Raw genomic sequence first — 17,423 nt, 5'->3', positions numbered from 1 at the left:
TTTGTTTAGTCTTTTGTCATTCTTAGAAAACAAGGCCAGGTCTGGCATGATTTAATGTGCACAAATAGGCTCTGGCTTTGGTTTGCATGCCCTCGCGACCCAGATTGCTGTGTCAGTTTAGCATTTTATTCAAAATAAGAAGAATAATCATTAGAATTTAACAGATTGTAATTTAAAATAAGTCAGTAATACTGTAACGTACACTTACTGGTCTGTGATGCTTTGTGTGTCTGTGCCACCAGATCGAGAACGCCAACGATGTGCTGATTATGCCTCTGGAGCGGTTCAGGAAAGAGCAGATCAGTGCAGCCAAGGTAAGGAGGCGACACTGCACAGCCACAGCGCTGGTGACAGAAATGACTTTCAGTGCACATGTACTGTGCATCAGTATTGATATGCTAGCACTGAAACATAAATCATTAAATCAATAAATTCCTTTTAATGCTGCTGCAGCAGTTAGCAGGGCACCAGCTGACACAACACCCACCCAAAACACACAGTATACAGTAATTCTTCAATTTTCGGTAGACAGACATTATACTGTATCTATACATCTGGGTAAAATTATTATCAAATTTCCCATGAAATATGTGTCTCCTACTTCTCACCCGGCTTTTATAAAACTACTGGCACATATTAAAGTTCAAGTTAGATCCTCCTTAATGCAGGATTATTACAGTTTGTAATTGACAGTTAATGGGGATGTGCAATATAATAATTTTGGAATACTTTTTTTAATTTTCGCTGTTTTTCTATTATCTGTGATCAGAAATGTAGACTCACTGAATAAAAGAATGTGTGCTGATAACCAAATATAGTATATTTGACTGAAAGACCCAGCAGAACAGCTTTACCAGGAGCTTGAGAAAAAAATAATAGGAAAAGCCAAACACCACCAGATAAAACTATACCTGTACGCAACATTTTGCCCATACTGCAGACCTCTAAGTGCTAAATGCTCTGTCTTTACTGTGACATTCACCATCTCAGTCAGTTGCCACAGATGCACAGAGGGAATTTGTGAAAGTCCTTTTAAGACTGGCTTGTAATAAAAATTGATAGTATAAATACATGCATAGAATATTTACTGCATGTCACGGGGTCTCCCTCCTCTGCAGTGATGGTGCATGAATGTCTATCAATGTCTGACCCGTCGCTGCGTGACCTGGATAGGAGATTAGAGGAATGCATAATCCTGCCATAAATCACAGATTCCCTATGGGGGGTCTCTCAGGCCAGCAGGGCTCCCTCATGGCATGGCTGCTGTTGTTTTAGTGTGTCAGTGTGTGTAAATCTTTCTGGAGCAGGACTGAATGCACAGGAGGGTAAGTTCACATTAAGTTAAGTGAGGATGTAGGTAAACAGGATGTTAAATTAAGATTTACTATATAAAAGTTGGGTTCATTTGACTTTGACAGTTGAATTTTGGCATCAAATTCTACAATATGTATGGTAATCCTTTGCTCCATGTATTAAATATCGCCATGTTTTAAATCTCCTTACAGCGGGTCATGGTGCACATACCCTGTGCAGTCATTAGCCAGGACCGAGATGAGTAGCCACGGGGGTTCCCCTGATACATGCAGTATTAAACATGTTATCGGTGTTTACTCTGCTAATCCATCCCCTTACAGCAGGTCATGGTTTGATTGTGACATGGTGTGCCAGATTAAGATGTGAACACATAATCTGTGCACTCAGGTCACCATGAGAGATGTTCTAATCCCAGTTTAGCCCGAAAAGAGCTGACAGCATCTTCGCCTGGCACAGTTTTACCTTGTCCTGAGGCGCCAGATCTGGCAGTCGTCCGACACAAGGGGAGTTGTAGGAGAATTACAGTGAGTGGATGAAGAACGGATGGAATATTTTTAAGACAGTTTATTTAAAGATAAGGCAGGCACAGGTTCTAATCTCATTCACTGTGGACAGCAGATGCTGCTTCTTTTAGCATATGTTTAATAATACAGTCAGTATATTCCCCTTACTGTTAGTGAACTTTGGTGTGGAGTTAAACTAAAAAAAGCACAGTGAATGTTTACAAAAAGTTTGATGCCATGTGCTGCATGCAGAAACAGGCAGGGAGCGATGATGTATTGTTTGGCTTCATGTTTCAATGGGACTTCCTTGTAATTGTTGACATGACAGAGCAGCGGAGTGTGCAGTCAAACATGATTGTAGCCGTGATGAGTCAGTCTTGTGGCGGAGCATGATCCTATATCAAAACATTTCATTCACTTCACTCTTGCCGGAAAGAGAGGAAGCAGTCATGCTGGGGGGAGATTGCCACCTGCTGGCTGAGGATGGAAGTAACTTACAGTACACATTTAAATGCCACTTTTTCACCAGAGATTTGGTTTAAAACAACAATTGGGAGAAAACTTTCGCTGTGTGAATTGTAAATTTCTCTCACAAAGGAAGTCAGATAACCAAGCTTCCTTCAGTTGATTTTTTTTTTTTAATGTAATGGTTGTCATGTTTTAGTTACATCATGAAAGCCGTAATGAGGGACGCACAGGAGAGGGTTGCAACGGCAGTCATTTCAGACAGGATTTCCTCAGTGAATATGAAAAAGAAGAGGCAGACTTTAGACAGAGGCCTTGTTGTTTAGAGGAACGTTCATCATCTCTGATGCGTTCTGCAGCTGCTGTCTATTCCTCCCCTGGCCCAGAGGACTCTTCTCGCTGCTGAAACTGGCTTGGCAAAGAAACACCTGTGTCACGTGACTGCAGCAGGGGTTGACATCATGGGCTCGTCCCAGTTCAGACTGATGAAGCATCATTTTGTTGTTTTCACTGATCTGGGAGTTTCATTTCCAAGACGGTTGGAAAATCGAATTCGCACGCACACAAATAACCAGACAGTAAGACTGCCGAAACCAGTCAATTCAATGCATGACAGATGAAGGCAATATATCACAGTGATGTAAAAAAGTGTGTAAATCCAAAAATAGCATAAAACAGTGCAGGTCTGTGATTTACATTATTCCCAGTAAGCCTTTTTCACAGCAGACATTTTGACTTGTCTTAGTATGAAAAGTACAGGTGTTGCTAATAGCAGTAACAATGGCTCTGTTCTATTAAAGTGTCCCAGGACCCTGAAAGTGAAGCAGCTAAATGGAATCCATCATTAATTTCAGTATTTATACCACTTCCTTGCAAAAGGTCAATGACCTAAAGCCCTAATACACAGATATTAAAGGGATAGCTTCCATGGTATAAACAGTATGTCACCATGACATCATCTTACAGTAAATGATGGAAAATGACTAAGTACATTTACTCAAGTACTGTACTTAAGTACATTTCAGAGGTACATATGCGACCATTTCCATTTTCTGCTCATTATACTCCACTACAATACAGAGGCAAATATTGTACTTGACAACTTTAGTTACAAGTTACTTTGCAAATTTAGTTTAACCATACAAATAAAATTCACCAAATAACTTGTGATGTAATATTATAGATATATTGATAGATATTATAGAAGATAAAACTTTTTTGATCCCCAGGGAGAATTTCACAAGCTACCCAGCTGATAAACTATATAGTTAACCCACCTTTACCAAAGCGTTGAGCACATTAATGCATCAATAATTGTAATCCAATAATATGATATACATTATTCTGAAATATGACAGTCTGCTTGTGTACTTTTACTGCTTTTAGTTAAGAACAAAATCCAAGTGCTTCTCTCACTTCTGCTTGATGTATACACTATATCATCAACTCTACTTTCTGGCATCAGTAAAATTAAGATGAAAATAAAATAGAAACAACAGAAGCTTGGCTCACTGGTTTCAGGTGTGCATGCTTAAGAGTAGAACGTTGGAAAACAGACAAAAACATACACCCCAGTCTCCCGTCTTGTTTTACCAAGAGGCCAGAACCTCATATACAGTGATGCAAAACAGAGAGGCAGCAAGGCCTCATATTTGAGAAGCTGGATGCCAGTGAATGTTTGAAGTTTTTACTTGATAAATGGCTTAGCTTACTTTAATGCTTAATTGGTTGATGAAATTTTTTATTAAAGTTGACTGCGAGTGTTTTTCATGGTAAAATACAAGTAATCTGAGTCTGTTCGCATGTCCCATGTTTCTGAGCTTCTTTGTGAAGCTCCAGCCCGGTCACATTATGAGTCTGGGATAAAGAAAGGCAATAACAGGGCGGGGGCAGATGTACAGTAATAATAATACCCCGGGGGCCTCTCTGACTGGGTGAAACCCACCCTGACCTGCCCCTCCTCTGTTTATATGTTCCCCTCTCTGTCTCTCTTTACTGATGTCCACATCTCCCACTTCAGCTGTCTTGAATTAGACAGTCGTCTAATGTGACTGATAATTATTGTAGAACTATCAGACTAAGTGTCTCTTGATCCTCTTGGACACTTTTCCAGTTTTCCTCAGTATTTTTCAGTCTAGAAATCTTAAGGAATGCACACCCTGCTCTATCTGTCCCCGGTTTATCATCCGTCTCCCTCTTATGTCAGTGATCTCAGCTCTGATGAAACAGTGGTTTAATAAGCAGCTGTGCTCCCCGGAGGAACTATTTCATATAGGACTCATAGGACTTAAAATATGACGTGAAAGCTAAAAGAAATTCACATTAAATGACATTTGCCTCGCTCTTTGTTCTCAAAACCTGCAGATCAATCAGTTTTTTTTTCCCCAACTGCACAAGGGCTGCACGGACCATGTTAATATGACGATAATAAAAAATAGATGTTTGGTCCATTGACGCTGCAGAAATGTTCCTCAAGAAGCCCTACAGGAGCTGCCTTGGCTGAGATGAAGTCAATTAGATGTTTTTGTTTCATCTGTTTCAGGAGGCCAAGAAAAAATATGACAAAGAGACAGAGAAGTATTGCGCTGTGCTGGAGAAGCACCTTAGTCTTTCAGCGAGGAAGAAGGAGTCGCATCTACACGAGGTGAGATGTGTCTGAGTTTACAGTTTGATTGGTGACATTTCCTCCCTTTTTTTCCATGAATATTTATATAATATTTCTCTTAACTTCCTCCCTGTCATAGGCGGACAACCAGGTAGACAACGTACGGCAGCATTTCTACGAGGTCTCTCTGGAGTACGTCTTCAAGGTGCAGGAGGTCCAAGAGAGGAAGATGTTTGACTTTGTGGAGCCTGTAAGATTTTTTTGCTTTTATGTCCCCTTTAAGTTTTTCTGTTCCCCAAAGTTGCTGTGCACACATGCTGCTTTTTTTCAGCAGTGGTCTGTATTACATCCACTCACTTTGACATATCCACACCCAGCAGCTGCTCACTACAATCACTCCTCTGTTGTTGACAAACAGCGGTTACGGAGGTTTCGCTGCCTTCCTCGAGGGCACCTCAGTGGTAGTTGCTGAGGAAATAAATGTGTTGCACACACACCATACAAACCTGACTTATAACTCTGTAGGGGAGTGCAAAGTAGGCCTGATTCACTGCATCTGTTTCTTCTGTTTTTTAAATATTTAATTTTTCTCTTTGTCGCAACAGTATATTTCACAATCGGCCATTGTTTTGTTGCAGCATGCATACTGTAGATGCATATTCTCCTAAATTCTGTTTCTTTGCATCTTCCTCTTCCACCTCAACCTTTTCCTCCCCGTCCACATTCTTATATTTCCCTCTTTCCACTTGTCCTCTTACTGTATTCCCCATCTTCTTCATCTACTCTCTTTCTCCTTATCTCTTCCTACTCTTCCTCCGTTTATGTCATTTCTTGTTGTCTTTGTCACCTTCAGCTGTTGGCATTTCTCCAAGGCCTGTTCACCTACTATCACCACGGCTATGAGCTGGCCAAGGACTTCAACCACTTCAAGACTGATCTCACCATCAGCATACAGAATGTAAGGTCACACACACACACACATGCAAACAAAGCATAAGCTAACACCTGAGCACTGCACGTAACTGTACATTAATGCAATTAAACATTTTAAAATGGTCTTTAGAAATAAAAACCAAGAGGAAAAACGTCAAATGGAAAACAGAGTAGTTGCAGACTTTCAACTTTCTTTCATTTTTCAGCTAGAAGTTTCTGTGCTAATGATGCGTCCTGCACATTTGTTTTGTTCTTGACCAAGAAAACAATTAGGAAAGGCTTCACTCGTACTTTACTCGTGGTAATCACCAGCGGAAAAGGACACGTCACCCAAATGCTACTTCTGGCGTTCACGTTGAAAGTTCAAGGGCCATCTAAATCCAAGGTCATTCAGGTCAGCCTCATTAGCAGAGAGGAAACATTTCAGAAGGTAGAAAATGTCTAAGAGGAAACAATCCTCCAAATGTGAAAAGGCCGTAGGCTGAAAGGAATTCAAAGGTCAAACATTTACTCACAGAGTCACCTGAAATTGCATTTGATACCTAAAGGACACAAAAAAACTCTCTACAAAATAGTGAGGCAGGCAGTATGTCGTAGTTCCACATCTGTGTCTAGAAAAAAGAGGAACTTATAAAGCATGCATTGTTTGCATTTTTTTCTGCAACAGAGATTTTTAAAATCTCATTGTGCTGAAAAACATGGTCGGGTAAGTTGTGCTGTTGCTGCAAGTTAAGCTTTCTCAGGGTCGGCGTGAAGGGCCTAAGGCGTGTGCTCCTCTGTGCTCGTGTTGACAGACGAGGAACCGTTTCGAGAGCACGCGGTCGGAGGTGGAATGTCTGATGAGGAAGATGAAGGAGAATCCACACGAACATAAGAGCGTCAGCCAGCACACCATGGAGGGATACCTGTTTGTGCAGGAGAAGCGTACGTATCAGCCCACCACTGTGTGTGTGTGTGTCTGCGTGTGTGCGTGCGTCACAGCTTACAATGAGGGCCCAATTCAGCCACAATTTACAGTGTTGCAGTGCCATGGACACATGAATGACCGTGTGAGTGGGCAGGCGTGTACGTGTGCTTTGGGGGGCTGTGTTGTTTGGCACACACACACACACACACACACACACACACACACACACACACACACACACTGTCAGAGCAGCAGAACAAACAAACCATAATGAACCTTCGGTTGACGAAGTCAAGCCTGATCTGCTGGAGACGTGACAGCAGCTCTGGCCACGTGTGGTTACCGTGGTAACATCTAGCACTAAAGCAGGCATGACTAAGACTTGATTTTTCTTCTCCTTTATTTTTTTTTGTTTTTGCTTCAACCCTGTCTCCCTCCTGCCTCTGTCTCTGTGTTTCTCTGACCGTTTGACATCATCATTTTCTCCTGCGTTTTTGTTTTTAACCTTCTCTCTCTCCATCCGTCTCTCTTTCTCTCCCCCTCAGGCTCATTTGTATCTACCTGGGTGAAGTACTACTGTACGTACCATCGAGAGCCCAAGAGGGTCACCATGGTGCTGTTTGACCCTAAATCTGGAGGGAAGGTGGTGAGTAGCTTTGGCCATTGAAGTGTACAGATAAACATACATTTACAGTATATTCGTATGTTAGAGGAACAAAATATGAGACTTGCGCTGATTTTTACAGCAACAGAAACATACAGTGAAGTGCACACAAATGCTCCACAGGCTAAGGCGCAGACACAAACACACACTTATCTTGTGTGTCACTTCAGCCTATCATCATGTTGTCTGATTTGCAGTTGGTTCTCACCCAGTTCATCCCACTGGGCCGCTCTCCAGCTCTCATTAACACACGCTGCTCACTGCTGAGCTCAACAAGCTCTCACTGTGTGTTATTATTCCCAATTGCACAACCTGATGTCAAGAGATATTTTCAGGGAAGCTACAGCTATTTAAAATCATCAAGCGGAAATGTCAAGTTTTTGCGTCAGTCCTTCAGCGTCAAGATGAGGAGCGTTTTTCCCCCCACAAGAGCAGCCTCAATAGATGAGAGTGCACCGTCGCCAGAGATGTTGTGAGTGAGCAGCATGACTCCAGCTATTTTCTGCCGGAGTGTTATCCGTTATCACCCTCTCCACCTACATGCTGCATAACCCAAAGCTGATGCAAGTTCAGGCCTGTTCTCTGAAGCAGCATTCTGAGTGGTTGACTGAGGTAAAAGTAGAAACACTGAACATGACACATGAACATGAAGCTCCGCAGCTCCAGCACAGCAAGAACTCATCACATCGCCAGACCTGGGCCCGTTAGTGTGTTATAGAGGGCATGTATGTTGACTGGTAAATGCTTTAAAATGCTTTATCATACAGTATCTGTAAAAACAAACTGATGAACAACCACATGAATAAGGTGACCCACATGTTATGAAAGATGGTTAGTTTCAGTATTTCCATAGAGCCACACACTGATTCCAATGAGGAACAACCCCAAAGTCGTGTGTTCTAGTCAGCAGGAGCTCAGGAGGCAGAGAAGGTTGTCTACTGATCGGAGGGTTGGCGGTTCGACTCCCTCCTCCCTCATGCTCATGTGTCTGACTGTCCTGGGACAAGATGGTCAGGAAGAGCACCCCGTGAAAGAACCTTTTGCCAACAAACTGTTTCGAGTATTATTCACTCTAACTTTCTTTATTGGCACCCTCGAGCCACATGTGTTTGGACACAGTCTACGAATAAAACTAGATGAAAATGAGCTTGCAAACAGGTTGGCTGGTGCACACTGTTTCCCCAGGATAAATGGATGGAACAGTATTGGGCTACAATTTAAATTTTGTGGCAAAACCCATCTGGCTGTGATGAGCCAAAGCTCAAATGCTTTTAAGTGCTTATATAATGGCAGGATGCTATGGTAACACCAAATATCTGTATTCCTGTTTGTACGCATTTTTCAGTTTCAAGCCCATTTCTTGTTCAGTTCCTGCAGAGATTTGTGTCGTTGCCCATCTCACACTGCAAGTGTTTGTCCAAAAGTATCTCAATGTGCTTCCAATTGGAAGTCAAGCAAGTTGGAGTTACGGTCTGTAGCTTTAGTTGCTCTCCAACATGAGAGGAAGGACAGTGAGTCCAAATTATTAAAAACATGCTTAAGTTTGACCTAGTCTGTTGCCTAATCTGTCAGAGTTCTTAGTCTTGTCCAAGAAAGCCTCCAGCTGGCTGGTTCAGGTTTCTTCTCTTCTTCTCGAGTCGAGAGCAGGAGTTTTGCATCCCACATTTATGCTATAATGCACATATGAAAATCATACTAAAATACTCCCTGTCACTGTTTGCCAGGGAGAAGAAGAGAGCTTCGTCCTCAAGTCGTGCACCAGAAGGAAGACCGACTCAATAGAAAAGAGGTTTTGTTTTGACGTGGAGGCTGTGGACAGGTCAGTGTCTCCCTTGACCCACCTCCAACTGTTCTTTTCCACGTTTCCTTACTTGATCTCACTTACTCTCCTATTCAGGGTGCAAGCTTTGTTAGCCCCAAATCAGAGTAATGCAACAGCCATGCTTTCCTGTGTACATTTTGAGGCATTTTATTTGCAGTGTCTCCATCGGTTGTCACGTCTCCAGAATATTGTCAAATTCTGCGGCAGGAAAATAAGGGAGTTTGATGAATTATGTGAGAAATAGCAACCCAACAACTGCAGTGGAAAAACTCCCTGAAAAAGACTCAAACAAGCCAGGAAAGCATTGAAGACATAGACAGACTTTGTACAAAGTCCTGAAAGTTTAGAAAATACATAATTTTAACTGTCATCTTTTCAAGGTTAGGAATACGCTCAAACTTGAACATACTCCTTGAAAAAATGCTTGATTTTCAGCTTAATCTGGTGTTTCCTCTATACACTCACTTGCGTAATCCAAAAATCTTTTAACACTATATTATAAAGCAAAATGATCCCATCGTTATATTTGTTTGTTGTCTCCAGGTGTCGAAATTAGCAAGCATTGAATAATCATGATCACAGCATGCAAATTGTTTCATATGAACAGCTGGCAAGATAAACAAAGTGACGATATACGTTGATTTCTGTGGGTGAAAAGGAACTCTGTCAATTAGTTTTTTGCGATTGCATTTATAGTAACAATTAAGATATGATGAGTCTGGAAGTTTTTGGTTTAGGTCCCTTGAAAGTGCTTTAATTTTACTCTTAAAAAGCTGTATGAAGCCTCTTTAGTTCACCTGACTGCGCAATGAAAGTCATGCAAATAGTGAATGCTGTGTTCATGTAACAGCATTCGGCCTTATTGCTGTGAGCAGCTGTCAGTTCAATGGTTAGCATGAGGTTTTTTATGTGGTGTAACTACACCTAACAGACACATGGGGGTGCTCAATTGACTTGGACCTGAAGACAGGACATCATGGCTGTTTGTCCTCACAGGCATGGTCCGTGCGGTGCCTCGCTTCCTGCACTCCTCCTCCTCTTTCCTCCCCCTCCCCCTCCCTTCATACTCCTCCTCAACTTCAACCTTCCCCCATCTAATCGGCTGACCTCGTCATCATCTCATCCTTGTGTTTCCCGTTCCCCCATTGTGCCTTTATTTATAATCCGGGTGTGGATGTGTGTCCGTGTGTGTTTGTTTATCTCCATATTGGTATAAGGGAATGCTAAAGCAAGCAAAGACATTACCTCTAATGGCGTGATGACACATACGTGTTGCATTGTTGTTGCTGGCAAGAATACGTTTGATTAAGCCATTTTTGTGAACGTTGCTTGCCGTGTATCTGTGTGTGTGTGTCCACCCACGTACAGAATGTGGCCGTACATACAAGTGTGTGTGTGTGTGTGTGTGTGTGTGTGTGTGTGTGTGTGTGTGTACACTGAAGGTTGCCTGTATCAATATGATATATCTTAGTTGCTTAGTTGAATGAATCCTCGTTAGGTGATGAATTTTCAGGCAAAATGTTTTGTCCTTTTTCTGGAAAGTGATACAGGAGTCATACCTGAGGCACTCACAAATGAATATGCCTTGCTCGTGAATAAACCTTTTAGATACATTTTTTCAATCAAGTGCATTTTTGCTTTTTACTGGACAGATTTCTTAATTGTTTGCATGTGTATCTTAGTGTGTGTTTTGCATTTATTAGACAAATTTTGTCACTGATCTTGATATTTGATAAGCTAATGTGCCTTCTTTGTGTGTGTGTGTGTGTGTGTGTGTGTGTGTGTGTGTGTGTGTGTGAAGGCCGGGAGTGATCACCATGCAGGCTTTGTCAGAAGAAGACCGCAGGTTGTGGATGGAGGCCATGGATGGTAGAGAACCGGTAGGTTACCATAGTTACTGGTTTGTTTTTATTATCTGACTGAGAGACAGCGAGAGACAGCAGGAGAGAGAGAGCTAAGCAAAACAAGATGCTGTCTGTCAGCATGCTGTCAGTACACACATAGCATGATGTTACCTGCTAACTAAAAGCAGTGGTTTCTAACCAGTAAATAACACTGGCAAAACATTGATCAAGGAAAACATCAAAGAAGGAAATTCAAACCATGTGACTAACCTTTCTGACTCCATTTGGGTAAAGGCTCGACACCTTGAACAGTTCTTTAAAGCACAGTGCTAATAAAGAAATGTGTCACCTGACCTTACGGTGGCACAAGACAGTTAAAGCTTGTTTTTCATCATAATGATTGTAATGTTTCTAATATAAACTGAAGAAAATTGCGTTCATCAAATATAATTATTCATTAAGGACTGTAGCGATGTGTATATCCAGCGTCCTGTGGATCTTCTTCTACCAAAACCTACTGTCAAACCAAGGCAGTTCAAGTGTAGTTTACAGGTAGGAACACTAGTCATTGCTGCCCCCTGGAGGTTTGGAGTAGTAATAACTCCTGTCACTACAGTGGTAATGGGTGCAACAATAGATAATGTTTTACTATAGTCTTGTTTCACTCTGTGCCACAGCAACACTAAGATAATATAGCTATGCGTGCATTAATAGGACAATTGAAGCGGGCAATGGAAAAGTTACTTTACTTAGTAACTATTTAAAGTAAAGTAATTCAGTTACTTTTGAGAGATAACTAGTAACTTTAACTAATTTATTTACCATTAAAAAAACACCAGCTGCTATTTAGTGAACTCTGTATAACCTGCTCAGGTGTTGATTGAGTTGCTGTAACTACATGTAAAGTGATATTACAGCCAGGGGTGACAGCTCATTTTGTTCTTAAGAATCAGGGCTGTTGATATGGTGATTGACAGTGAGATAGACCAATCGGTCTCACTTATTCAGTGAGCAAGATGCCGGCACTGGGATCGATAGAGTTAGTGGGAAAGGAAGAAAACACTGGCCAATATGGTACAATGAAACAATCCAGGTTTGAAGGGAAAATAAGTGTTTGGTGGAAGTGCTCTGGACTCGCAGTTTGCAACCTGTGATGAGGGGTCTCAAGTAGACATCAGTTTGTGACATTTAAAGAGTCACGGGTTTGGGATCCACTGGCATCGAGCCGTTATCCCATTAATAATCTAAATAGGCAAGTTGACTGACTGCCAGTCTCCCCAGCACTTACTTAAAACGTCCTTAATAGGCATCTCCTTGCACCCTAAGGCTGGAAGTGTGTGTTTGCGCTGTTTTCCACTCACTATTTAGTCACAGTCATGTCCCGGCACCTCCTTCATCCTCATGTCTACATTCGAACGTGCAAAGGTAATCAGCATCCATGAAGCTACCGCAAGCTTGAACAAGCAGCTGCTGAGCTCAGGGGCTCTGTCATAAAACAAGAATTGTTGATGTTTCACTTGAGCTCATCCTGCCTTTGTTGTAGCCGTTAGGACTTCGCTCCTCTGTGGCTGCTCCTCGTACCTTAACCTCTATAGTCATTAAGAACTCACCACTGACCGCAGCTACACAGTCCAACCTGCCAGGTCAAGGGGTGGATTCAAGCATAAACACGCAAAGTCACAGATGGATTTGTGTTTACTGTATTTTCTATTGTATGGTCAGTTTATTGTTGTTTTTATGTGAAAAACGTGTGAATTTTAACGTATGAATTCTCACCTTTACTGTGGAAAGTACAGAAGCCATTAAGAAATGTGCTGTAGATTCCTGACAAAGTGTTCAGGTTTTCAAATAATTGGTATAAGCAGTTTTGTTATACAACAGAATATGGATGTTTTTTTTTTCTGTAAAATGCAAATATATCCTGCCCTCATTAGGCTTAGTTGCAAATCATTTTCTAGCTGAATGAGTTGGTGTGTTTTCTGTTTGCAGGTATACAATCTGAACAAAGACAACCAGGCTGAAGGCAGTAAGTAGCTTTAATTGGTGTCAATTAACTGTACAGTATTATTTAGCAGCATCATCTGACTTTCTATATGAGCAGAGTAAGGGTTAGATTTGATCGTTTAGATATAAACACTCAAAATACTTGTTTGTTTTGTTCCAGCATAAAAAAAATAATTCAGGGTCTAACATATGAGGCTTTCATTTTCAAAGTTCAAATTGTTGCTTATCTCGTTTTAGAAATCAAAGCAAATGTAAATGAAAAGTCATTTGTTCTGACTCTGTCTTGTTTTACTGCGCCGGCTCACGCTCGTTCTGTTCGTCTCCCCCTCCATCAGTGGCCCAGCTGGATGTGGTCGGGTTCAACGTGATGAAAAAATTCATTTATGCAGTGGAGACTCGAGGTACAGTGTCTACTGTCTGCACCATGGCAGCAGTTGATTTACAACCATTCATTGTTCCATTTTCTCCTTTATCGTACTTTATTTAGTTACAGTGTTCTCTAAGTCCATTTAAAAATATACTACACACATGTTAACATATTTATATCCACTTAAACTGCAGAAAAGCCATTTTTCTGACTTAATTTAGTCTAGCTGAAATAATTAGTCTGCTAATCAATTAGTCGATTGAGAGAAAAGTAACCATTTTGATCACCGTTGAAGTTATTTTTGAAGTGAAGGCACCAAACACTCTCCAGATCTAACTTCTCAGCTGTGAGGATTTACTGCTTTCTACGTCTTATGTGATAGTAAAGCGATAATATTTGGCATTGCCGGTCAGACAAAAGTTATCTGAGGACGTCCATGTGGGCTGTAGAAAGAAATTATTAACTGGAGCCTTTTGTGTAAGAATCCCCCTTAAAAAAGGTCTGATTTGGGAGCAGTAACACAACACTGCCAGGAGTGGTTGCTGCTAGCAACAGAACACCCACCTAAGACCAGCTGACGGTGACAGAATGTTTTTTTCTTATAAAACACATTGAGTTTCAAGAGACTTCCACATAAATAAATAGAAATGATATACGCTAGCTTCAGCATCAGAGGAAGTTTTGACATGACAGGTGACAGCAGCATTAAAACCCCCCACCTCCTGAGTATGTTGTCTTCTGATGCATCTGGAGGTCAGGCTCTACAGAGACTCTTCTTTTCCTGTTTCCAAGCTGCCACCAATCAAATCAATCTACTCAGATGCTAAAATTACTGAACAGAAATAGTTTGTTATTACAGTAACCTAGGCTGGCTGCCCTGCCCTTGGCCCATGTGAAATGCATGCTGAATTATAGTCTTCATACACCTTTATAGATTCAGCTATTACATTTTTTTGTGACAGCTTAATTGGCTGGCAGTCTTTGAGTGGTGCCAGGTTTAAAAACAACCCGACATAAGCATAAAACGGTGGCACCATTAATGCCTTCTTCGGTTACGTTCCCCAATGCTTAGCTAGAAATCCATGTGTTTCTTCCCCCTGTTTTAGGGCTGTTTTTATGTGGATGAATTAACAGTTGAATTCTCTCTCCTTTATCTTTGGTAACGTTGAATGCAGCAGGTGTCCAATACTCAAGATGAGGAAAAAAGATAAATATGACGATATTATTTTATGTTATTCTTGCTTCAGAATGGAATTTCCCTGGAGTAAGATCAGGAGGTAACCTCTCCTCCTTTCCTCTCCTCCCCTCTCCTTTCCTCTCCTCTCCTCTCCTCCCTCCAGGTATCGATGAGCAGGGCTTGTACAGAATAGTTGGCGTCAGCTCCAGAGTACAAAAACTACTGAGCCTCGCTATGGGTAAGCACAGAAATGCACGTATTTAGTCAAAATAGAATATGTTCTCTTTTTTTCACCTTCATATTTTTCTCCATCAGATCCTAAGACATGTGCTGACGTGGAGCTGGAAAACCCAGAGTGGGAGATTAAGACTATCACAAGTGCTATCAAGCACTATCTCAGGTTTGTGTGAAAAAGCCCACATACAGGGTCTAAAAATTAGTTCAGTATTCAAAGATTCAAAGGGTGTGTTTCAACCTCAGAGACACATGGTAAATGGACTGACTGCTCTATTCGTGATTCCCATTATTCCTGAATTTCTGAATTTACAGCACGTTTCTGCTCTTTTACTCATAGTACTTGAATAAATGCTGCTTTCAGTCTGTCCCTCTCGTATAAAACAGATTGCTGGTCTGGATCTGACTCTAGAAATTGTTAATTTCCCTGTTTAAGAAGCAAATACTGTACGATTTAAGGCCTTTTCACACTCGGGACATGGCGAATAAACAACATGGAAACATTAAAAATAACACAAGTGGTACCGGCACTGACGCGAATTTGCAATAGTTGCCGCATTTGTTCAATAAGACGTTTGAATACATGCACTCCAGCTCATTCTTCAGAAAAAGGAGTATCGTCCAGTGATGATGATCTTGTCCCTTTCAGGTGAGAGGAATGCCACGCCCACAACACACACACACGCATGCACGTGGACAACGTGATTAGTTCATGCCTCTTTTCGCGTGAAAGATCGTTCCACAAAAAAATGGCGTCGCTTTTGCGTCACGTAATATTCGCTTACTGTGCCAAAGTACTCCAGCTTCCTGTGTGTGTAAAGACCTTAAGCGTGTATTATTTTATTTCTGTAGGCATTTATTCACCTGTAGAGTGGTTGTTTGTAACACAAACTGTCTTTTTCCTCTTTGTATGCGCACAGTTGCACACAATCATGTGTTTCCAGTTCAACCCCAGTCACCTGCTGGCCCCTGTAGAGCAGCTGATAGTTAAATGACTTCCTCTAAAGCACCTCAACAGTTGGTAATGAGGGACAGATCGGGTTTGTGGGAGGCCAGGAATTGGAGGCTAAGTGGAAAGAGAGACGCGTGAAGGGAAAGAGCAGACAAGTGGTGTTCATGCTGTGCTCAGTCTGCTGTACCTGAATGAATCTACACTGTGCACAACACAAACGTTTACATATAGATGCAGTCATGCACATACACACACATGCACGCTGCTCCCATATAAATGGACAGATTCACAGAAAGACCTGTTGTCCACATTCACACATGCCCACACACAGACACACCTCGCATACGTTACAGCATCAGGACCTCAGGTCAGGCCTCATTGAGAACCAGCAGGGGCCATTACGCTCCTCAGGCAGCAGTGATTAAACTGATGTCCAGTTGTGCAAGCTGGCGCGACGAAGCACAAAAGCCACGATCCAGAACTAAAGCAGCCAACCCTGAACTCTTGTTCCTTTACCCAAGCTCACATTCTACTCCTGACATCTCCTCTGTTTCCAGAATGCTGCCTGCGCCTCTCATGACATACCAGTACCAGAGGAGCTTCATCAAAGCTGCCAGTGAGTGTTTTGCTGTTATCTGTCTTATTTGCCTCTCTAATGTCAGTTTATTTGGCAGAGCACAAGAGAGTCTCTTCTGCAATTTGTGGTTACCCATATTAAAACACTACAGACAGCTATTCCAAGACCACCTTGGATTGAAAACACCAAATCGCACTACTTAAGAACCATATATGCACATGGAGTGCACAGATTCTTGCAATGAACTGCTGAGCAGGATACTCATTAAGTGTCTTTTGGTTTGTTATTGATTTCGGCTGACATCCTCTCGAGTCATCTGATGTATACATTTTATGGATGGATTAAAGATGGATTAGAGGTTTTTTAATCGTTTTCATACTTGACACAAGGATTCTTTGTCCTCGCCTTTCCTCTTCCAATGAATGTCTGCTTGAAGAGGTTTCTTTAGCATTCCTCCTTGGTTTAATTTGGAGAACATCATATGAATCGTCATGTGAATGAGGTCATGACTATTAAACCAGTTCCCAGTTACAAATAGACGGTTCACCTGCTGAGATACCAGGACACCCACTGGGTACCCCCCCACACTGCACTGCTGCTGCGTGTGGTATTTTTACACAGTATTTATGAGATTCAAATTCCTTCTGAAGAGGAAAAGCCTGGGGAGCTGATCTAAGAGTGACAAGCTGCAGCCCCAGTTCTACATAAGTTGGGACGCTGTGCAAGACATTAATTGAGCAGAATGTGATTACTTGGTAGTACTTTTTGACATATATTGAAAACAGCAAAGACAATATATTTAATGTTTTCAGCTTCATTGATTTTTGTGAATATCTGCCGATTCTGAATTTGATGCAGCAACATGTCCAAACCTCTTTGGAATCAGGGCTGTAGTTGAAGCTTAGGTCTGTTATGTCAAACAGCAGCTGCAAAATGTTCCATTCATTTTTTTTTTTTTTTTTTTTTTTAGCCAGCACCTGATGGGTGCGGCGTATTGAATCAGGATGAAGAATTTCATTTTCAAAAAAACTGAACTACACTCGACAGTTACTGCA

At 41.6% G+C, this 17,423-nt stretch overlaps 1 protein-coding gene across 3 annotated transcripts in view; it reads left to right on the top strand.

The window, feature by feature from the left end:
• Positions 1 to 17,423, top strand: part of LOC121616871 (rho GTPase-activating protein 26-like) — a 94,303-nt gene that overhangs the window by 46,264 nt on the left and 30,616 nt on the right. For all 3 annotated transcript variants that reach the window (XM_041951705.1, XM_041951704.1, XM_041951706.1), the window contains 13 exons: positions 243 to 314; positions 4,825 to 4,926; positions 5,027 to 5,137; positions 5,741 to 5,845; positions 6,615 to 6,744; positions 7,273 to 7,373; positions 9,116 to 9,210; positions 11,015 to 11,093; positions 13,047 to 13,083; positions 13,397 to 13,462; positions 14,769 to 14,843; positions 14,921 to 15,005; positions 16,349 to 16,407. In XM_041951705.1, the coding sequence (XP_041807639.1) occupies positions 243 to 314; positions 4,825 to 4,926; positions 5,027 to 5,137; positions 5,741 to 5,845; positions 6,615 to 6,744; positions 7,273 to 7,373; positions 9,116 to 9,210; positions 11,015 to 11,093; positions 13,047 to 13,083; positions 13,397 to 13,462; positions 14,769 to 14,843; positions 14,921 to 15,005; positions 16,349 to 16,407 (1,117 nt within the window). The remainder of the gene's footprint in view (positions 1 to 242; positions 315 to 4,824; positions 4,927 to 5,026; positions 5,138 to 5,740; positions 5,846 to 6,614; positions 6,745 to 7,272; positions 7,374 to 9,115; positions 9,211 to 11,014; positions 11,094 to 13,046; positions 13,084 to 13,396; positions 13,463 to 14,768; positions 14,844 to 14,920; positions 15,006 to 16,348; positions 16,408 to 17,423) is intronic.

This window comes from Chelmon rostratus, chromosome 14 (genome assembly GCF_017976325.1).
Source record: "Chelmon rostratus isolate fCheRos1 chromosome 14, fCheRos1.pri, whole genome shotgun sequence".
Lineage (NCBI taxonomy): Eukaryota > Metazoa > Chordata > Actinopteri > Chaetodontiformes > Chaetodontidae > Chelmon > Chelmon rostratus.
Note: the sequence above shows the minus strand (reverse complement) of the source record. Positions and strands in the feature narration are given on the sequence as shown.